Genomic DNA, 20,878 nt, shown 5'->3' with positions numbered 1-20,878 from the left:
TTCTTTAGTGTACCAGGGTTGAAATGCGGGAGAGGACCTTGCCACAGAATGAGTTTGGAGTGGAGGATGGGCCAGGAATAGAAGCAGTGGGAACATTTAGGAGGCCAGTGGCCTGAATCAGCGTGTCAGCAGTGGAGTTGGGGGGGGGGGCTGGGACCCCGTGGATTTCATTGGCCGAAGGAAGGAGGGGGTTGGGGTTGGCAGTGGAAGAAAAGGGAGAGAAAACCAGGGTTAAAAAAAAAAAATTCTTACAACATCCTTCGTTTTACCCCATGGGTAAGAGTCTTTTTACCCCATCTGGAGAAGAGTCTGCAGATATAATTAAGGATCTTGAGACAAGATTGTCCTGGATTATCTGGGTGGGTCCTAAGTCAATGACTAAGTCACAGAGGAGACAGAGAGAAAAGGGGAACGGGAGGAAGCCGAAGCAGAGATGGGAGTAGGGCAGCCTCACACCCAGAAATGCCTGGAGCCACCCAAAGCTGGAAGAGGGATATAATTAAGGATCTTGAGACAAGATTGTCCTGGATTATCTGGGTGGGTCCTAAGTCAATGTTCTGTTTTAAAATCACCTTGGTGGGGGGGGGCTGGGTGGCTCAGTGGTTTAAGCCTCTGCCTTCGGCTCAGGTCATGATCTCAGGGTCCTGGGATCGAGCCCCGCATCGGGCTCTCTGCTCAGTGGGGAGCCTGTTTCTCCCTCTCTCTCTGCCTGCCTCTCTGCCTACTTGTGACCTCTCTCTCTCTGTCAAATAAAAAAATATAAAAAAAAAATAAAAAAAAAATAAAATCACCTTGGGGGGTGCTCAGTGGGTTAAGCCTCTGCCTTCGGCTCAGGTCATGATCCCAGGGTCCTGGGATCGAGCCCTGCATCGGGTCACTGCTTAGCGGGGAGCCTGCTTCCCTCTCTCTCTGTGCCTGCCTCTCTGCCTACTTGTGATCTCTGTCTGTCAAATAAATAAATAAATGAATCTTTTTTAAAAATTTTAAATCAAGGGGCGCCTGCGTGGCTCAGTGGGTTAAGCCTCTGCCTTTGGCTCGGGTCATGATCTCGGGGTCCTGGGATCGAGCCCCGCCTCGGACTCTCTACTCAGCAGGGAGCCTGCTTCCTCCCTCTCTCTCTCTGCCTGCCTCTCTGACTACTTGTAATCTCTCTGTCAAATAGATAAATGAAATCTTAAAAAAAAAAAAAAATTTAAATCAATCAATCACCTCGGTATTTTGTTGTTGTTATCGGTAATTTGTTATGGCAGCTCTAGGAACGGCGGTGGCACATCAGTAATTAAGATCAAATAAAAATAAGAACATTTATTTAAAAAATATAACAAAACTTCATGAAATCTAAGAAAGAAATGTATTCCCATACCTCACGTTGATTCAACGAGCAAATAACCAATCGATGAAGAGAAAACCTTTGAAAAAAATTGACATCTAGTGAGGACACCTAAAATCCAAACCCTTTCTTAATCTGGTAAGGAACCCTTTTTCCCTGGACTACACAGGAACGGTAAAAACTGCAATTCTTATTCCAGTTCTGGGATCCATACGCCCATAAAATAAATGTGTGTGCCGCCCGGAAGTATTGATAGGACCATCCAAGCACGCATTAAGGAATATAACTTTTTTGTTTTGCTTTTTTGTTTTTTTTTTAAAGATTCTATTTATTTATTTGACAGACAGAGATCACAAGCAGGCAGAGAGGCAGGCAGAGAGAGGAGGAAGCAGGCTCCCCACTGAGCAGAGAGCCCGATGCGGGGCTTGATCCCAGGACCCTGGGATCATAACCTGAGCCACCCAGGCGCCCCAACGAATATAGACTTTAAAACTGGGCTCTCCCCACTTACTAGCTGTGTGACTTTCGGTGGACTCTGCAACCTCTCTGTGTTCTGGGCACGATCCTCAGCAGAGCAGTAATGCAGAGATAGCTTCTGGGGGAAGGCCCTGTTCAGTTGCTCCTAGGCTGGCAGAGGCGGAACCAGAAGGAAAGACTAGAGGCGCAGCTGAGGGGAGCGGAGGCCCCAGCCGCCAGAGCAGGGGAAGAAACAAGGGGAGACGGGTGGGGGAAGCTGGGAGCTGAAGGAGGGTGGGCGCAGAAGGGGGTGTGGTGCAGGTTCGATTCTCACTCTCCTCTCCCGCCAGGGGAACCCCCTTCCCCCAGCAGTCTCCACCTGCATGTAAACCATCTAAACTCATCCGTATAAAAAGCTTCAGCCTTTATTAAATGCACAGGGGGCAGAAGACAGGTAAAGGAACAGGCCAGGTGCCCCTCCAACTCCCCGTATACGGGCACACAAACAGACACAACGCAATCAATGAGAGCAGCAAGTCAGGGGACAGCCTGGAGGGCGGAGGGAGGTAGCACCCTCCGGGAGTGGGCCCGGACCCAAGGGTGCGCGGCCACCTGGGCCAGGGGCAGCCGTTCAGAGGGATTGTGCCTGAGCAGCTTGGAGATGAGGTCCTGGGCTCCCGAGGGCACGGAGGCGGGGAACTTCAGGTCCACCTGCAGAAGTCGAGGAAGGACAAGGGCCCCCTTAGTGTTACCCTCAACCACCTCCCCATTCCATCTGGAGAATTCCAGGGCGCCCAGCGCCTGCCAGCCCCTGGCCTCTGCCCCCCCCGGGGCCACCCTCCCACCTTGACGATGCGCCGATAGGTCTCATTGTGGGAAGCGCTCTCGAAGGGTGGGTTTCCCACCAGCAGCTCATAGCAGAGGACCCCGATGCACCAGAGATCCACCTTCTCGTTGTGCGTGCGGCCCTCGATCATTTCCGGAGGCAGGTAGTCCAACGTGCCGCACATCGTCTTCCTCCTGGGTGGGATGGCAGGTGGCGGGGGGAGGCAGCGATCCCAGGTGACAAACCATCTCTCTTTTCCCGGCTGCCCCCCAGACAGCCGAGTAACCCCAGGATGCTCCAGGGGACTATGTCAACCAGGCTCTGACAGGGCCCTTTGGGGCAGGGGTAAAGACAGAACCCACAGTCCCGGGGTGGAATCACACACTGCCCCAGGATTTCCACCAGGAGGGATGGATCTCAAAATAATCAGATCTAAGGGCAACGCTCAGGGGCGCCTGGGTGGCTCAGTGGGTTAAGCCTCTGCCTTCGGCTCTGGTCACGATCCCAGGGGATCGTGGGATAGGATCCTGCCACGGGCTCCCTGCTCCCCAGGGGGCCTGCTTCTCCCTTTTCTCTCTCTGCTTCTCATGAATGAATGAATAAAATCTCAAAAAATAAAAAAAATAAAATAAAGGCAACGCTCATGTTAGAATTACTGGGAATGGTTAAACTAGGGCTGTCTCAAAAGCCCATTGGGCAGGTCTGGCTGAAATGGATCAGGCTGGGCATCCGCCTTCCGTGCAGGTCATGATCCTGGGGTCCTGGGATCGAGCCCCGTACTGGGCTCCCTGCTCAGTGGGGAGTCTGTGTCTCCCACTGCCTCTGTCCCTCCCTCCCGCTTGTGCTCTCTGGCTCACTCTCAAATAAATAAATAAAATCTTAAAAAAGAAAGAAAGAAAGAAAGAAATGGACCAGGTTAAATGTGCATCTGTAATACTATGAAGCCTTACAAGCAAGGTGGGCGTATTCTCAGTGACCCGGTGAGTGGGTCCCAGGAAATCTGGGCAACAGAATGGGGGGCTCCTATCTTTGTCAAGAGATTGCCGTGTCTATAGGCACATGAGGACAAACCCACACGTCTCCGCAGACCAAGATCAGGAGTGGTACTATCCTGAGAGCACCCCCCATTCACACCCAGGCCCACCGTACCTCAGGGATGGGGCGTGCACGGACCAGCCGAAGTCCGCAATCTTGAGCTCTCCCTGGAGCCCCAGGAGCAGGTTCTCCGGCTTTATGTCTCTGTGAATCACCTTCTTCCCGTGGCAGTACATCAGCGCGTCGGCCAGCTCCTCCATGATCTGGGAGGGCCAACAACAGGAGGTCACAGAAGCCTGGGCCTCCAGTGCCAAGCGGCGCGGACCCCCCGCCTCGGCTCCCCTTCTGGTGCCCCCCAGGGCCCAGGCGCCCTGACCGTGGCTGTGCGCTGCTCATCAAAGGTGTGGCTTTTCTGCAGTTCCTTGTAGAGCTCCCCGCGGGGGGCATACTCCAGAATCAAGTAGATCCTTCGCCGGTCGTAGAAATAGTTGTAGAGACGCAGGATGTTGGGATGCCTGGAGGAGGTAGGGCAGGACTCAGATTGCATCCTGGCCTAAGGGACTGGGAAAGATGACAGTGCCAGGTGGGGTCAAGTGGGGTCGCATTTGGACCAGGCCAGGGACCAGGGGGCCTGGCAGCGATGACGGGGCGGTCCTCTGGATTCAGGGCTCTGGCCAGGGCTGGGAGCTCCGTGAGCCAAGGAACCACTACGGGGCAGTCTGTACGGGGCAGCGGGTAAAAGAGGAACCCGGGGAGGAGCAGAGGGGTTGAGGTCGGCGGAGGGCAGGACTCATACTGCAGATGGGCCTGGATTTCGATCTCCCTGCGCAGCTGGTGCTCCACGCCCTCCTTTTCTATCTGAGACTTGAAGAGGACCTTGAGAGCCACGATGAAATGGCTTTTCTTCTCTCGAGCCAAGTACACATTTCCAAACTTGCCTTTGCCCAGAGGACGCCCGATCTCAAAGTCGTCGATGGTGAAGGAGCGCCTGATGAGAGGTGGGGGGGAAGGCAGGCGAGCGCCAGCTGAGGGGTCACCCGAGGGGGCCGCGTGCTCCCCTCTCCCTCAGCCCTGCAGGCCCGCAGCCCTGCCCCTCCCCTCCCAAGGGAAGTGAGGACAGATCAGGCTTTCTTGCCTACGTCCCTGCTCCTGCCCCGAGTGGCCGCCTCCCTGCTGTCCTCCGTGTTTGCTTCCCCCCTGCTCTAACTGCCACCACAAGGCTTGGGTACTCACGTTGGGAAGTTGGGGGTCCCACTGCTGTTCTCCACCACCTTCTGGCCAGGGGCAGCTAAAGAAGCAACAGGGGAATTGAGGGCCCCCTCCTTGACATTTTCCTCCTGGCGCCCTCCCCATAGACCCTAGTCCCCTCAGCTCAGTCCCCTCCCGCGTCCGCATTACCTGTGGGCTGGGTGTTGGAGCGGCTCATGAGGACAAGTGCAGATGGCGTGGCAGGGTCCTTCCGGAGGGCTCGCTGGGGCAGGGTGTTCAGGCCAGCCTGAGTCTGAGAAGGAGCAGCGAGAACCTCTGAGGGAGCCTTTGTCCCGGGGAGCGGGTTGGAATGTGCTAGAAGCAGCATTTCAGTACTCGCTGTCGGCCCACCCAGCCGGCCAGCCAGCCAGCCACCCCCCCGTTCCGGGAGGAACACTGAGACCATGGTTTTGTTACTCAGCCCAAGGCCCCGCTCTTTGTTCGGTATTAAAATGTGTTCTTCATAAGCGACCTAGTTTGGCCCAAGATAAGGAGCAGAGGACTCACCCCAACATTGAACATTTCACCTCCTTGGCCCTGGCCACACCACATTTTCATGCATGAACCCGTCTAACTCTCTGGTACCATCTGCAAACCCACATTCATTCCCCCTGCCCTCCCCTACCCCAGTGGGGAGTAGAGGGCCAGGTTAAAAAAAAAACAAGGGGTGCCTGGGTGGCTCAGTTGTTAAGCCTGCCCTTGGCTCAGGTAATGATCCCAAGTCCTGGGATCGAGCACCCCCAACCCCATCGGACTTCCGGCTCAGGGGGAGGCCTGCTTCTCCCTCTCTCGCACTCTCTCTCTGTCAAATAAATACAATCTTCAACAACAACAATAACCCCTCCCCCAACAATTCTAGCAGAAACATTCTCACAGTCCCCTAAAATTCAGTCTAGGGACACCCGGTTGGCTCAGTCAGTAGAACATGCAACTCTTGATCTCAGGGCTGTGAGTTTATATTTAGGTTTAGATAAGGTCCTGGAGGTCTTGAAGGTTGAAACAAATTCCAGTGTTTACTCCTTTGCAACAACCGGCTTTGGAGACACCGGGGGCTACTCTGATGGCCCTGCACCATTTCTCTCCTGCACCATTTCTCTCCTGCACCATTTCTCTCCTGCAGCATCTCAGATTAATATACACAACCTCCTTCCGAAGTTGTGTCGAAGAAGTGACCATGGTTTCTCTTTCAGACTCTGTTCTTGTCAGCCTCGCTAAGTGCTGCGTGAGGGCGAGAGCTGGTGGACAAGGGGACAGCTGGACCCTTCAGGATACCCAAGTCCCACCAAAGGGAGCAAAGCCTGTGAGACCTCCTTCCTTCTTTTTAGCCTAGAGAAGAAAGCCTCGTGCCCTCAAAACCCATTCCCAAGCAGTGATATCAGTACAGAATTTACAAGTAAGCAAGTGGGACAAATAAGAGTCCAGAAACAGAGCCACATAGAGGTGGGCATTTTATGTCATAAAGGTGGCATTTCAAATCAGAAAGTAGACGGTCCAGTAACAGGTCTTAGGGCAACTGGAAATCAAATCTATTTAGATTTTGATATCACACCAGTCGCTAAAATAAATTCCGAATTATTAATTTAACATACCCTGAATCTTTGAAACTTATAAAAAACCCGTTCAGAGTCTCTCTCCGCTTCCTGTCTAGCCTACTGGGGGTCATGGCCCCCAGGGCAAACCTGCCTGCCTAGTCCCAATCCCAGATACCCCTGCAGAGCTCCTCGTAGGCTGATCAGATTCAAGCTGACGGTACCCAATAGGATGGAGTTGCAAATGCCCAGACCGGGTTCCGCCAGCAAAGTCTTGGGACTCATTCGTTGGAGCAAAGCCGGGAGGACTCGGAGGGTCGTCCCCCGCACGACCTCAAGTCCCTAGGCAGGAACTCTCCCTGCAGGCGGGGGGAGGGGAGGTGGGCAAGTCCTTACCGTCTGCCGGCCGTAGGGCCAGGGGTAGGCGTTCTCCTTCTGGGCCATCCTCGGAAGGGAGGAGGAGGAGAGCTGGGCAGACGAGGGAGACGGGCTGTCAGAAGCAGGAAGAAAGAGGGAGCGAGAGAGGGAGGTGTCTGTCCGATCGCGGCGGAAGCGCAGCTCGGGGGCTGCGGAAAGGGGGCTGCCCAACTCGCAGGCTCCTCCCGGCGCGCCGGGCGCTGGTCTGCCGCCCCGCCCTGCTCCTGCGCACGCCCCGCCCCCCCAGGACCCTCCCTCTACCCTTGAGCTCCCAGGAGCCCGGCGGGTGCGCGCGGGCCGCCCAACGGACCCCCTACCTGCCTGATCACCTGCCCTCTCCCAGCGCAAGACCCGCGAAAGGCCGCCTGCTCACCTGGCGCCCGTGGCACAGCCACCTCCCGGCCGCCGGCAAACGACTGAACCTGCCGGGCCGGGCCCCCTCTGAGGCCCTTTCAAATCTCCCGCCTTGGCCCCATTGGCTGAGCGCGGTGTGTGCGCGGTCCTCATTGGCTGGATTCCCCGTGACGTAGGCCGTGGGACCCAATGCGGGAGGCGGAATGCCAGACGCCGCCCACCGGAGGTTCGGGGCCGGAAAGCGGTATCCCCGAGCCGGGAGTTCTCAGGTCTTCGTCCTTCACTAATTGCAAATTTCCATCCATCCGGAATGTCTCCTCCTGTGTGTAGGAACCAGGGTTTGTTCTCGACGGGCGGGGAGCTCGTTGTGGCAGCACCGTTTGTTACACACACCACCTCGTTCCCGCGGAATTTCAGCACCGCCCTTGACCCGGAGCAAGCCCCAGATTCCACGCAATCTCCACCAAAATTCCAACGGCGATTTTCACAGAAACGGGGAAAAAATACCGAATGCGTCTGGAACCGCCAAAGGACGCAAAGAGCCAGGGCGATCTTGAGAAAGAACAGAGCCACAGGTGTATGCTTTTCTGGTTTTTCTGGTCTCGGACCACATCACAAAGGTGCAGGCATTGAAACAGCCTTGATGGACTTAAAAACGGTCCCGTGGACCGGTGGAGCCGAGCACAGAGCCCAGGGAGAGATGCACACACGTGGTCAGTCAGCTTCTGGAAGACGAGCCAAGAATACGTAATGGGAAAGGGTGGGAAGAGGGTGGTCCCTTCAAAAACAGTGCTAGGAAAATTGCACATCCACCTGCAAAAGAGTGGAACTGGGGGCGCCTGGGTGGCTCAGTGGGTTAAAGCCTCTGCCTTTCACTCAGGTCAAGATCCCAGGGTCTTGGGATTGAGCCCCGCATCGGGCTCTCTGCTTGGCAGGGAGCCTGCTTCCTCCTCTCTCTCTCCCTACTTGTGATCTCTGTCTGTCAAATAAATAAATAAAATCTTTAAAAAAAAAAAAAAAAAGGTGGAACTGGGCCGCTCTCTTACACTACACACACGAATTAACTCAAAATGGGCTGAAGACTTGGATGTAAGACCTGAAACCATAAAACGTCTGGAAAAACACTCAGGCTGTAGACTCCTTGACATAGGTCTTCGCAATTTTCTTTTCCTTTCTTTTTCCTTTCTTTTTTCTTTCTTTTTTCCTTCTTCTTCTTCCTCTTCCTCTTCCTCTTCCTCTCCTTCTCCTTCTCCTTCTCCTTCTCCTTCTCCTTCTCCTTCTCCTTCTCCTCCTTCTTCTTCTTCTTCTTCTTCTTCTTCTTCTTCTTCTTTTTTCAGACCAAAAATAAACAAGTGGGGCTACATCCAACTAAAAGCTTCTACACCACCAAGAACTATCAACGAAATGAAAAGGCAATCTAGTGAATGGGAGAAAATATTTGCAAATCATGTACGTGATAAGGGGTAATATCCAAAATAGCTAATGAACTCATGCGACTTAATGGCAAAAACAAACAAACAAACAATCTGATTTAAAAATGGAGGGTGCCCGGGTGGCTCAGTGGGTTAAGCCTCTGCTTTTTGCTCAGGTCATGATCCCAGGGTCCTAGGATCCCGCCCCACATGGGGCTCTCTGCTCAGCAGGGAGCCTGTCCCCCTGGGGCTTCTTGCCTCTCTGCCTACATGTGATCTCTGTCTGTCAAATAAAAAAATAAATAAATAAAATCTTTTTTAAAAATGGGCTGAAGATTGGAATAGACGTTTTTCCAGAGAAGACTTACAGATGACCAACAAGTACATGAAAGATGCTTACCGTCATTAATCATCAGGGAAATGCAAATCAAAACCACAATGAGATTCAGCCTCACACCTGTTAGAATGGTTGTCATCAAAAAGACAAGAAAAACTAATTTCGGGGGAAAAAAAGAAAGAAAGGAAAAACTAAGTTTGGGTCAAGAAGTAGAGAGAAGGGTGTCAGCTTTTCTCCCATTGAGGTTGATATTTGCTGTGTGTTTCTCATAGATTTTACGAAGTTGAGGAATGTTCCCTCTATCCCTATACTTTGAAGCGTTATAATCAGAAATGGATGCTGAATCTTGTCAAATGCTTTTTCTGCATCAACTGAAAGGACCATGTGGTTTTCTCTCTTCTCTTATTGATTTGTTCTATCACGTTGATTGATTTGTGGATGTTGAACCACCCCTGCATCCCAGGGATATATCCCACCTGGTCATGGTGGATAATCTTTTTAATGTACTATTGGATTGTATTAATTAGGATCTCGTTGAGAATCTTGGCATCCATACCCATCAGGGATATTTGTCTGAAACTCTCCTTTTTGGTGGGGTCTTTGCCTGGTTTGGGGATCAGGGTAATGCTGGCTTCATAGAAAGAGTCTGGAAGTTTTCCTTCTGCTTCAATTTTTTTTGAAACAGCTTCAGGAAAATAGATATTAATTCTTCTTTGAAAGTTTGGTAGAATTCCCCAGGGAATCCATCAGGCCCTGGGCTCTTGTTTTTGGGGAGGTTTTTGATCACTGCTTCAATCTCGTTACTAGATATCTGTCTATTTGGGTTGTCAATTTCTTCCTGATTCAGTTTTGGAGTATGATGCCTCCATCAGGAAGGGTGAATACCCAACTTTTGTACCAACATGGACGGGACTGGAGGAGATTATGCTGAGTGAAATAAGTCAAGCAAAGAGAGTCAATTATCATATGGTCTCATTTATTTGGGGAGCATAAGGAATAACACGGAGAACATGGGGAGATGGAGAGGAGAAGAGAGTTGGGGGAAATTGGAGGGGGAGATGAACCATGAGAGACTGTGGACTCTGAGAAACAAACTGAGGGTTTTGGGGGGAGTGGGAGGTTGGGGGAGCCTGGTCGTGGGTGTTGAGGAGGGCACGTACTGCATGGAGCACTGGGTGTGGTGCATAAACCACGAATTCTGGAGCACTGAAAAGAAATTTAAAAAGATTTAAAAAAAAAAGAAGAAGAATTAGAGAGAAGGGAGCCTTCATGCACTGGTGGGAATGCAAACTGGTGTGGCCACCATGGAAAACAGTATGGAGGGTCATCAAAAACTTAAAGACAAAAAACAACAACAACAAAACAAAACAAAACAAAAAAAACCTTAAAGGCAGAACTACCATAGGATCCAGCAATTTCACTTCTGAGCATTTATCTAAAGGAAAGGAAAGCAAGATTCAAAAAGATATCGCCCCCCCAACTCATTCTCTCTCTCTCTTTCAAATAAATATATAAAATCTTTAAAAACAGCAAACTACTCCTGATATATTGTGATAGTAGATACTTGGATCTCCATATTTCCGGCCTCTTTATTCTGTTCCATTGTCTGCATGGGTTTATTTTTGAGTCATGACTATTTTATCCTTTGAAGTCTTACCCTCACATCTGTAGCAGGAATTTTCCACCAGTGGACCTTTCTATGCATGTCTCCCGACAGTGGCTGCATTGATTGGACGGAACCTAACTCTTCTCCTTCCCGCCACACTCCCTTCTTCTCTGCTCTTTCCAAACACAGATGTCATAATTGGGTTAATAAGTACATTTGGGTGTTTTCTATGGAACAAGTAGTGGGTATTTGTAAGTATGACCTATCCAGCACCCTTCCTCTTTCTTCAACACCTTAACTTGGTTTTAGGGAACCACCTGCCCCGCCTCTCACTTCTGGGTAGTCAGTTTCCATTGTCTTCTGTTTCTGTTTCTGCCAACTCCCAATCCCTAACTTGATGGAGACCTGTCGTAGTGGATGGTGTGGTTGTCTAGCTAGTGTCCATTCTCCAGGCCATTCACACTTCCAGAAGGCACCTAGAAGTTTCTGGGTCTGAGAGGGAAGCTGACCCCTGTGCAGGTCTAGGAACGAATGCTGATTGATCGACACGAGTCAACACCTTTTATTCCCGGGTCTTGGTCATTGGTTCAGGGATCAGCTTGTGACCCAAGCGACCCAGTGAATGGGAACTTTATGATTCTTTTCCAGAATGCTGGGCAGAAACTCCTTTTCTCCACAAAGCCCCCCTTTGCTGCTGCTGCTGGTGCTCCAGAAGGGAACAGCCAGAGAAGGAAGCTAGCTTTGTAGAAGGTCTGGGAAGAACCCAAGACCTTGATGGTGTCGTTCAGGCTCTCAGTGCCCATTTTGCACTTTCCTTATAGGGACCTGTAGGTCTCTTCCCTAATGCATTGACTCAAGAGTTTCGTTATTCGCCATCAAAAGCGTACTAACTGACACACGTCTACAGACCTAGAGGGTTCTTAGCTATAGAGTGTGAGTGAAAGATGTGAAACCGCCAAGAGCCAATCCCTTGATCTACAAAAACATATTTTCATATGATTCAGCCAGATGTAAATCCAAGAAGTCCTTATGGGCTTCTCCAGCGCTGTGTAATGCTTTGGGCTGAAAGTTACAGAAAGCATAGTCAGCAGAGGCACAAACAATAGGGATCTGTGTTCTCTTAGCAAGAAGTCAGCAGGGAGGTGGTGGTTTTGTTGGAGATGTGGACTGGCCTTCCTGTGATTCTCTTCACATGTCCCTTAGGATTGCCAGATGGCCGCCAATGGTCTCTGCCCCCTTTATCAGGATGAGCAGAAGCCTTTCCAGAAGGACCCAAGAGATTTCTCGCTGGCCAAAAATGCAACCCATGACTACTGCCAAGGAAACTGGTAAAGTGTCTTAGGGTCAGCCTAACCCTGCTCCCCAAGGTCAGGGAGCCCATGACAACGGCCTCGCCTTCATCAACATACTTGGCATGGAGAGACCAGCTAATGAAAAGCTTTGTAAAAATTCCAACACCTGCCCAGTACTTTATTCCTCATGACTTAGCGAAGGGCCATTTTTCTGGAATCTGTCAGGGGACACAGTGCGTGGGTAGGATGTGCCCTGATAGATCCAATACTCTGTCCCTGCCCCCATAGTCCTTAAATTCCCACTTGCCCATTATGCCTGAAGCTATTTGGCTTTTCAGAGATATTTGATGGGCCAGCATGCGATCGGGATTTGCATTATTCATAAACAAAACAAAACAAAAGCTATCTGTTTATCCATTAGGCAACCATCAGCTGCCTGTTGAAGTTCGTGAACAAAATCTCTGTTGTTAACCCCAGTGATTCTTGAGGTGCCATGAGGGGGGGAAATGCCACTGTTCTTGCTAGGACTGAATTTTCCCAAGACTAGGAAGGGTTAGAATTGGATTCTGACCCAAAGGTCAGGGCAGGATGGTTAGGATAGTATAACGTTCGGGAGGCACAGATGTTAGTCTCTTTAATTTCTGATAATGGGATATCCCCCAAAGAAGTTTCAAGACATGAATTCTCATCATCCACCTGGGAGCCTCTTTCAGGAATGAGAAGTAGAGTCAGGAGGGTCTGGAAGGGGCTGGTTGTGGGGGTGGGGTGGGGCGGGGAGCCTGGCCAATATTCCCAAGGATTGGGGTTGAGGTGGGGAGTGACTGCCAGTGGCTGGCTACAGGTTTTCCCGAGCAATGAGAATGTTCTGGAATCAAATCATGGTGATTGGTGCACAACTGTGTGAGTACACCACAGAGCCCTGCATTGTACACATTAAAATGGTTGAAGTGGGGCACCTGGGTGGCTCGGTGGGTTAAGCTGCTGCCTTCGGCTTGGGTCATGATCTCAGGGTCCTAGGATCAAGTCCCGCATTGGGCTCTCTGCTCGGCAGGGAGCCTGCTTCCCTCTCTCTCTCTCTGCCTGCCTCTCTATCTACTTATGATCTCTCCCTGTCAAATAAATAAATAAAATATTTAAAAAAAAATAAAATGGTTGAAGTGGTAAATTGTACCTTAAGCGTATCTTACCACAAAAAGTGATGAAATATTTAAAATATCAAGAATACTTTTTAAAAGCACTTGTGTAACTACTATTCGATTAATTAAATCTTAATAAACTTTGCCCTATTTTTTCCTTTTTTGGTGAAATAAAAGGCGTACAGGTGAAGCTCCAGGGTAAAATTTTAAGAACTAAGTCTATGTATACAGTTTCTGTACTATTTTCTATTGTCTTCTTTTTTAAATTCCTCTTTGACGTAGTCAGAGCCTCTAATTCTCTCCTCCACATCATTTAGCTTTCTTTGTCACACTTTAATTAATCAATCAATTAATTATTATTTAAAGATTTTATTTATTTATTTGACAGAGATCACAAGTAGGCAGAGAGGCAGGCAGAGAGAGAGAGAAGCAGGCTCCCCGCTGAGCAGAGAGCCGGACGCAGGACTCCATCCCAGGACCCTGAGATCATGACCTGAGCCGAAGGCAGCGGCCCAACCCACTGAGCCACCCAGGCCCCCTAATTATTATTTTTTAAAGATTTTATTTATTTATTTATTTGACAGAGTATCTCCTAAAAGGTGCTCCGCTTAGGGTGGGGGGTGATGGGGGAGCTGGGGGAGCTGGGCCGCCTGCTGTTCCCATCACATGCCTTCCGAGTCAGGTGGTCTGAGCTCCCGGCAGCTGTCACTTCCCTAAGTCATCAGCAATTCCCAATTCGAGCTCGCACAGTCTGTACAAGGGAGGGCGGATTGTCTGCCTCGGTCTGGACACACGCGACACAGTGACCGCTCCGACAGAAAGCCGGACAGCTCTTCTGCAGCCCAGGCCGGGTGCCCTCGAACAGAGGCACTGTTTGGAAAGAGATGTCCAGGAAGAAATCTCCCGCTCGGGTGGACAAGGCCTACGGAGTGGCCGGCCTGTATTTCTTTGTTGCCCCCGCCCCCCTACCCCATAGGCCGGAAGCAGCAAAAATGCACTTGGCTCCGGGCTTCCAGTGACATTTGAGAAGTCTGGAGAACATTTGCATTTAATTAATTAATTAATCAATTGCTACGTATAATAATGATCAATTCTTGCTACTCCCTTTCCAGTAAAGAATCTTTATTGCTCCAGAGACATGTTCTGAGCAAGAGCTCGGAGCCGTTAGTGAACGATTTGCCTTACGATACCTAAAATATCCATGAGATTAAAGGTGTCACTGTTGGGTGATTTGACTGAAACAGTCAAGATGCAAAAGAAATTCCTAAATTTGGGGGGGAAAGAAAAGACATTCCTAAATTTGCATTTTAGGACAAGATTCATACACTTTGGGAAAAGAAAAAGCACAGTGGCACTGAGGTTTGTATTTTTCTATTACAGAGATGAGAACTTTTACCCCCTTTTGCCCGAAAAGTATCAACGCAGATCTCGGTATGGAAAATAGCAAGCTTCCGTGACCCCGACGTGATTTGAACACGCAACCTTCTGATCTGGAGTCAGACGCGCTACCGTTGCGCCACGAGGCCTTCCCGAGTCCGCGGCTGGCGGGACCTCGTGAACAGAACCGTCGTCAGCGACAAGGGGCGGAGCTAAGTCCTCCGGGCCCTCCCCTAAGGGTCGGCGGAGTCGCTCTCGGAGCCGCACGTGGACATCTGGGAACGACCCTCCCTCCGTGGGTGAACCTGTGTGCGTCGGCGCACTTGGCGCGAAGGTCGGCTCTTAGCTCTGGGACACACGGAGCTCGCTCAGCAGAGAAGCGACTGGTGTGTTCGGGACTTATTTGGAGGGGATGACGAAGCCATCGCCGTGTCGCGGTCGTCCCGACCGCCGCGCCTTTCTCCCCTCCCCCGACAAAGCTGCGATGTATCTCCGGCTCTGCCAGTGACTCAGAAAGTGCTTTCACTTAGGTCACTTGAACCCCGCTTTCTTCTGTGTCGGCTGAGCGCGGTCAAGCGCAGTCTCTCGCGGGGTGACGAGGGCCGCGTCATCCACGCCCACCCGCTGCTCGCCGGGAGTTGCGTCCCGCAGGCCGCGCGGCCACGCACGTACTGAAATGCAGTGTCGGGAGCCGTCGCTTTCAGCGAGCGTTGGTGGTATAGTGGTGAGCATAGCTGCCTTCCAAGCAGTTGACCCGGGTTCGATTCCCGGCCAACGCAAGGCTCTCCGTTTTTCTTGTAATTTTTAAATCTTTCCCCCGTTCCGGGATCGCCCCTCTGCGGGGACCCCCGTTGGCGAAGCACAGTCAGCACCGAGGTCTGCCCGCCCAGCCGAACCCTCAAGCGAGCGTCCGGGTCGCGAGGAAGCGCGGCGCCGGCTCCGTGTCGTCTGTCCGGCTGTGAGCCTCGGTCCTCGTCCGCGGACGCGTCCCGTCAGCACATTCCTTGACCCGAGGGCACAAAGGGCTCTTTCAGCCGCACAATTACCACGCAGGGTGCCTGAGGCGAACACAAACTCGGTGAGCCCGAGAGTCAGGACCAACTACCCTTTACTTCCCCCTTCCCTTGCCTCTTTCTTTCGAAGGGAACTGTGCACCCCACGCCCAGGCCCGGGTACCTTGCTCGGCGAGCAGGTTGATAGAAAACAGCAAAAGGCGCCACGCTACTCCCCGTCGGGGAATCGAACCCCGGTCTCCCGCGTGACAGGCGGGGATACTCACCACTATACTAACGAGGAAGAAGCTGCTCACCGTTTTCTCCAGCTCGGATATCTGGTTCCTGACCGCGCCCCGTCTGGGCTTCCGTCCCTCCGAGCGCCGGGAAGGGCCCGCCGGAGAAACGCGCGCGCCCTAGACCTGCCCTGAGCGACCCGGAGACGCGGCCCGGCCGTGAGGCCGCGGAGACCGGCTTGTGACAAGTCCCGCCGCGTTCCGCTCGCCGTCATCCGCAGCCCTAACCGGCCTGCTGGGGACACGCGCAGCGCGTGAAGAAACGGGGCGGGAACGCGAGGCGCCCGCCCCACGTCCGCACGCGCCCGCGCCCTCCTTTCTGGCTCTCCGGCCCGGCTGCGCATCGCGAGCTCCCTCCGGCCACCGGGCTGTGCGCTCGGAACAAAAGACCTCCCAGCGCACCGTACCCGCTCCAGGCTCCCGGCCCGCCGCACGGGGTTCGTAGGGAGGTCTGCGTGCCGCGCCGCCGTTCCGTCCAGGAGCGCCTCTGGGCGCTTCGGTCTCCGCCAAAACTGAAGCCGGGCTCGTCCGGGATTTGAACCCGGGACCTCTCGCACCCGAAGCGAGAATCATACCCCTAGACCAACGAGCCGACGTGAGAGCATGCTCGCGGACGCCTTTAGAGGTCGTACCAGGCCGGCTGCGGTCCTAGGGCCACGGCTCGCGGCGGACCCCACCCGCCGCGCGCGCGGGGACCACCCGCCCCCGACGCCTGGGACTCCTGAGCCGCGTGTGGGAATCTCCGCTCCCGCCCGCGAGCTCCGACTCCTCCCAGGAAATAACGTCGGGGAAGTAGGAGGGAGTGGTCTCGGCCTGGTCCCCATCCCTTGCAGCCCTCCAGGACTACCCGGAGCGCCCGGGTTCCCGCTCCTTGTGGTCACCGTCTGGGGGTCTGTGCGTAACATGGGGTCCCGCCTCTTCCCGCTTGCGCCCGTTGTCCTCGGACCCAGTGCTCTGGCGCAGAGCTTTGAAGACAGGCGGTGGAATTGCCTGGTTGGGGACAATGAATGAGCAGGTGAACACCTGCCCTTCTGTCTGTCCCTGCACCTGTCCATCCTCCTGGAGCGACGAGCAGGTCCAGTACTCAGGCAAGGGACTAATTCCCGGGGCCAAGAGGACGCCCCAGGGGAGGAGTATTTGAGCGGAGCAGGGTAGGGGACAGGATTTCCAACTTGAGTGATTGGGGCGAGGCGGCAGGTCTGGCGACCAGGACCGTCCCTGTCCCTGACGCCCAACATCCCTACTAGCATTGGTTCCAGGACCTCCAGCCTGTAGGGTCAGGTTACCCCCACCATCCCATGCACCCTCCACTCTCCACTTAACTCCTAGGATGGGCGAGAAGGAGACTCTCCTCCCTGTCGCCCAAGACCCCCAGAAGGTAAGGGGCTCTGAGGCAAAGGTCCGCATGAGTGTGACCTAAGGCCAGGCCACTGGAGGTTCCCGGGCTGAGTGAGTCTCTAAGGTCTTAATAAACTCACCAGGCTCTCACTCTGGGGCTGCCGGGATCCTGGCAGGACATGATGGAGTCAGCTGCCCGCCACCTTTGTCCCTTCCCTCTGCTCAGTGCCTGCTCCAGGGGGTTCTCCCAGCAGGGTCTGACCAGCCACCCCCGCCCTCCCGGTAGCATCTCTGGGCTGTCATTTTGTTCCGCCTCCCAGTGAGGTGATTTGTGGGGCATGGCCCTTCCTAATACCCAGCCCACAGATACTTTGGTGGGGAGACTTCAATGAAGGGTGCATCCCTTTGCTTTTTCTTTCCCAGGTGTCCCCGGCCAGACAGTAGGGGAAGGCAATAGAGAGCAGCCCATCATCCTGTCCTGTCCTTTTCTTCAGGGGACCCAAGAGCTCAGGGCTGGTCTTCTGGCATCTTCCTCCCCCTTACCCTTTTGCAATTTCTGTTTCCTACTCTTGGGCCCCAGTTTTTCCAAGTGTCTAGTGATCACTCTCTTAACCTGGGGTCAGTCACCTAATCTGCACAGAGGTGGAGCCCTATGTCCCTTACAGAACACGATGAAAGCGGTAGCCCTTTTCCCTAGTAAAATGCGTTCCATACCAGAGAGTTCACAGATACCCTGCACCCCCACGCAGGGACCCCACTTTCAGGATCCAAGAACGAAGATATAAACTGATCACTGTTTAAGTTTCGCGTGTTTTACATTTCAACAGGAGTTAGGGCAAGACTGAGTTCTAAAGTATAACTTTGGGTAGTCCCAGTCGTTTGAAAAAGATTCAGTGGGAAAGGGTGAAAAAAATATTCTTGGAGAATTTGAGTTGGTGGCACCCCTTGCCCCCAGCCCTTCCCAAAAGTAGAACCCGGGCATCGTCCTGAATTTCTCCCTCTTTTTCAGACTCCACATGCTAACCTCTTGGTTTTTTGTTTTTGTTTTTTAATCTTAAACTTGCCTTGAATTCAACCCCTCTTTTCCATCTCTTCCACAACGGCCCTGGTACAAGACTTTGACGTTTCCAGAACTGCGCCCTGTCTCTGCACACACACGCACACACACACACAAGTACATGGACACGCGCACACCCACACACACACACACACACAGGCTCTGACCCCTTGTGCTACTGTTTCATGTAGCATTGATCTAGCATATTATATAATTTAATTTTTAGGACAGTTTCCTTGTTTATTGGTCCCTGCTGTGTTCCCAGGATTTAGATCAAGGAACGGCCTGGACACAGTAAGTTGTTCGGTAGAACACAGCGCAAATTTCCACGTGGCCTCCAAGACTTAGCTCACCTCCTCCAGAGAGTCTCCCTGGACTACTCTCTACTCTCGGGCCCCACGAGATACCCCTTCTCTCCCTGTTGTCACCATGCCGTTCCTGCCCTTTGAGCACTGGGTTGTGATCTCCTCTTCCTTCCCACGAGCTCTTGGAGAAAAGGGGCCTTTCTGTGCATCCAGCAGCCCAGGGTGCTGTACAAACCCGGGCTCCGTGTACAAACCTGCCGTTCTGAGGCAGCAGCTCCTTCAAGATCGTATCTAGGTCCTTCTGCCTGTCTTCCAGGAAGGTTTAGGCCCTGCCGAGCGCCTGTAGGTCCCACTTCTTGCCTCCTCCCTCCACAGTCTTCCCTGCACGCTGGCCAGCTGGGCTTCAGTGCTCCTTTCCTCACTCCACTTTCCGGAGACCCCACTGGGAACGAGCTCTCTCCTGCTCCTGGCCTGTCATCATTCCCAGACGGGCCCTTCAGCACTATCTTGGAGGAAACCCGGCAGCACGGTTTAGCCGCCCCCTCCCAACCCTGACTGCCAGCTAACCGAGTCCGAAGAAGGTTAACGACGAGAAGGAACTGCGCCACTCCCAAATTCTTTCCAATAAAACAAACTGACCATATATACATACACGATTCTGGGCCCCAAACCAAAGAAATATAAGGAAGAACCAAACAAAACAAACGGACTCAGGAGCCCAGGAACGTCCTCCCGCTGGGTTTTGGGGTAGCCGCACCCCCACCCGGGTAACACGGCCCCAGGGCGGCAGCACGTGCTCAGAGACAAAGACCTGGGGGTGGAGGGGAGGCGAGATTTCTGAGCGGTGGTCTCCAGGGAAGGGGAGCTCGTCTTTGCAGGAAACCTTGGCGACTCGAGGGCAGAACGGAGACCCTTGCTCCTGCAGTATAAAAACACTCGACAAGTCCGTTAGGGAGTATAACAGATTTAGATTAAAACAGAAGTTATCTACTCGCAGTTGTATAAAGGCACCGCTGGGATTCGAACCCAGGATCTCCTGTTTACTAGACAGGCGCTTTAACCAACTAAGCCACGGCGCCGAGGATACCGAGGCCGCTTCCGGAGCTCCACTACAGGAGTACAGCGCTCCGAGCCCAGCCACAGCTGGGCTTCCAACTTCTCTGAAACTAATTTTTGCAAAGCAGCAAAGCGGCAGGATTTGGAATCACCCATCCACCCAGGGGATCCCCAAAATGTCCAAAGGAATAAACCGAAGATCTCAATCCAGACAGAAGCGCTGGGCTGGGGAAGTCCCCGGAGGGAGCGTTCCTGAGAGCGGAGTTCTGCGGGGTCAGTCTCCGAGCGGAGATGTGGCGGGGACGTCGGAGAAAAAAGCATACGTAGTCGGCAGGATTCGAACCTGCGCGGGGAGACCCCAATGGATTTCTAGTCCATCGCCTTAACCACTCGGCCACGACTACACCGTCGAGAGTAGCGGCCTCGTCCTCAGCCTATCATAGCACTCAGGCCCCGCAGACACTCCACCCCACAAATTACCCGGGGTCTCGGGGCCAGGAAAGCAGCGGCTGCCGGAAGCACCCGGAGTCTCGGCCCGCCCCGCGCCGCCTCTCTGGGCTCCGCCTCCCGCAGCCTGCCGGGTCTCCCACCGCCTCCAACAATGCGCTCCGGAGGAAGCCTCCCTCCGCCCCAGCCCCAGGACCTCCCTCCCAGGCCTTGCAGTGTGCTAGCAATTTAGGTTTTGAGAAGCTACGGATCTGATATCGTCTGTAATCAAAAGTCAAATGGCTCCGCGCAGAAAGTTCTGGTTGTAAACAGCAGGTGCGCGCTAAAAAAAACAAAATAGACAACAAAAAGGCTAACAGCTTGTGGCCCGTACGGGGATCGAACCCGCGACCTTGGCGTTATTAGCACCACGCTCTAACCAACTGAGCTAACCGGCCAGCTACAAGACGTAACTCCCTCAAATCTCTACAAATGTTATCAGTAAAATATAGATAGGCAAAACCACTTCCCCACCTACAAAGCAGCAATCGAAGGGCTTCCCAAACGCAAACTGGAACCGATCCCTAATGGCCTGGAAAGAATGCGTCTCTAAGAGGTGTGACTCGGCTGTACCTCTCTAGCTAGCGCGCAGCCCGGGAAAGAAACACACCACCAGCCAAACGCATCATCACCCACAAATGCTCCCTCAACTCTTGATTCTGTGGGTTGGGTTCTGGAATTCCTGCTAGTGGGGGTGGGGGGTGTTGATCCGGGAACTGCTTCAGGCCTGGCCGGGAGAAGCCCTCAGCACTGATTTGGGCTCCCCAGCACATGCGCCCTGGCTTCCTTCCAGGCCCCTCCTAGAGCTTGGTGCTTCCCCCTCCCACAGCCCAGGGTGCGCGCTGGACTTTCCAGGGGCCCAGCCTTGCTGACTGACACCATCTGTACGTTGTCTACCCTGTCCTCCATGCCTCAATTTCCTCCCTTTAAGGCCTGATTCTTGGTATCACTACCCAACCAGAAGCCCCTCTCCAAACTGAATCTGGCACCAGC

At 53.0% G+C, this 20,878-nt stretch overlaps 1 protein-coding gene and 7 non-coding genes across 13 annotated transcripts; 1 reads left to right on the top strand and 7 right to left on the bottom strand.

Annotated features, from left to right (window-relative positions):
* Positions 1-2,188: 2,188 nt before the first annotated feature.
* On the bottom strand, positions 2,189-7,257 carry AURKB (aurora kinase B). 6 transcript variants are annotated; one of them, XM_045986218.1, is made up of 9 exons: positions 7,159-7,257; positions 6,821-6,914; positions 5,046-5,148; positions 4,881-4,935; positions 4,444-4,635; positions 4,024-4,162; positions 3,762-3,910; positions 2,632-2,806; positions 2,189-2,497 (listed from the first exon to the last, which is right to left on the bottom strand). In XM_045986218.1, exons 2-9 carry the CDS (start codon positions 6,866-6,868, stop codon positions 2,324-2,326), a joined length of 1,035 nt encoding a protein of 344 aa, XP_045842174.1. In that variant the 5' UTR covers positions 6,869-6,914; positions 7,159-7,257; the 3' UTR covers positions 2,189-2,323. The 6 variants fall into 6 exon arrangements, with proteins under 6 accessions (XP_045842174.1, XP_045842172.1, XP_045842173.1 ...); XM_045986216.1 differs by having other exon boundaries at positions 7,215-7,257; XM_045986217.1 differs by having other exon boundaries at positions 6,821-6,892; positions 7,215-7,257.
* A 7,175-nt stretch (positions 7,258-14,432) lies between these two features.
* TRNAW-CCA lies at positions 14,433-14,504 on the bottom strand. The gene has a single exon. It is a non-coding gene; the product is annotated as a tRNA-Trp (tRNA).
* A 558-nt stretch (positions 14,505-15,062) lies between these two features.
* On the top strand, positions 15,063-15,134 carry TRNAG-UCC. Its single transcript has one exon. It is a non-coding gene; the product is annotated as a tRNA-Gly (tRNA).
* Positions 15,135-15,579: 445 nt separating this feature from the next.
* On the bottom strand, positions 15,580-15,651 carry TRNAD-GUC. Its single transcript has one exon. It is a non-coding gene; the product is annotated as a tRNA-Asp (tRNA).
* Positions 15,652-16,163: 512 nt separating this feature from the next.
* Positions 16,164-16,235, bottom strand: TRNAP-CGG. Its single transcript has one exon. It is a non-coding gene; the product is annotated as a tRNA-Pro (tRNA).
* A 3,113-nt stretch (positions 16,236-19,348) lies between these two features.
* TRNAT-AGU lies at positions 19,349-19,422 on the bottom strand. Its single transcript has one exon. It is a non-coding gene; the product is annotated as a tRNA-Thr (tRNA).
* A 299-nt stretch (positions 19,423-19,721) lies between these two features.
* Positions 19,722-19,803, bottom strand: TRNAS-AGA. The gene has a single exon. It is a non-coding gene; the product is annotated as a tRNA-Ser (tRNA).
* Positions 19,804-20,209: 406 nt separating this feature from the next.
* TRNAI-AAU lies at positions 20,210-20,283 on the bottom strand. The gene has a single exon. It is a non-coding gene; the product is annotated as a tRNA-Ile (tRNA).
* Positions 20,284-20,878: the final 595 nt, after the last annotated feature.

Source organism: Meles meles, chromosome 18 (genome assembly GCF_922984935.1).
Source record: "Meles meles chromosome 18, mMelMel3.1 paternal haplotype, whole genome shotgun sequence".
Taxonomy (NCBI): domain Eukaryota; kingdom Metazoa; phylum Chordata; class Mammalia; order Carnivora; family Mustelidae; genus Meles; species Meles meles.
Note: the sequence above shows the minus strand (reverse complement) of the source record. Positions and strands in the feature narration are given on the sequence as shown.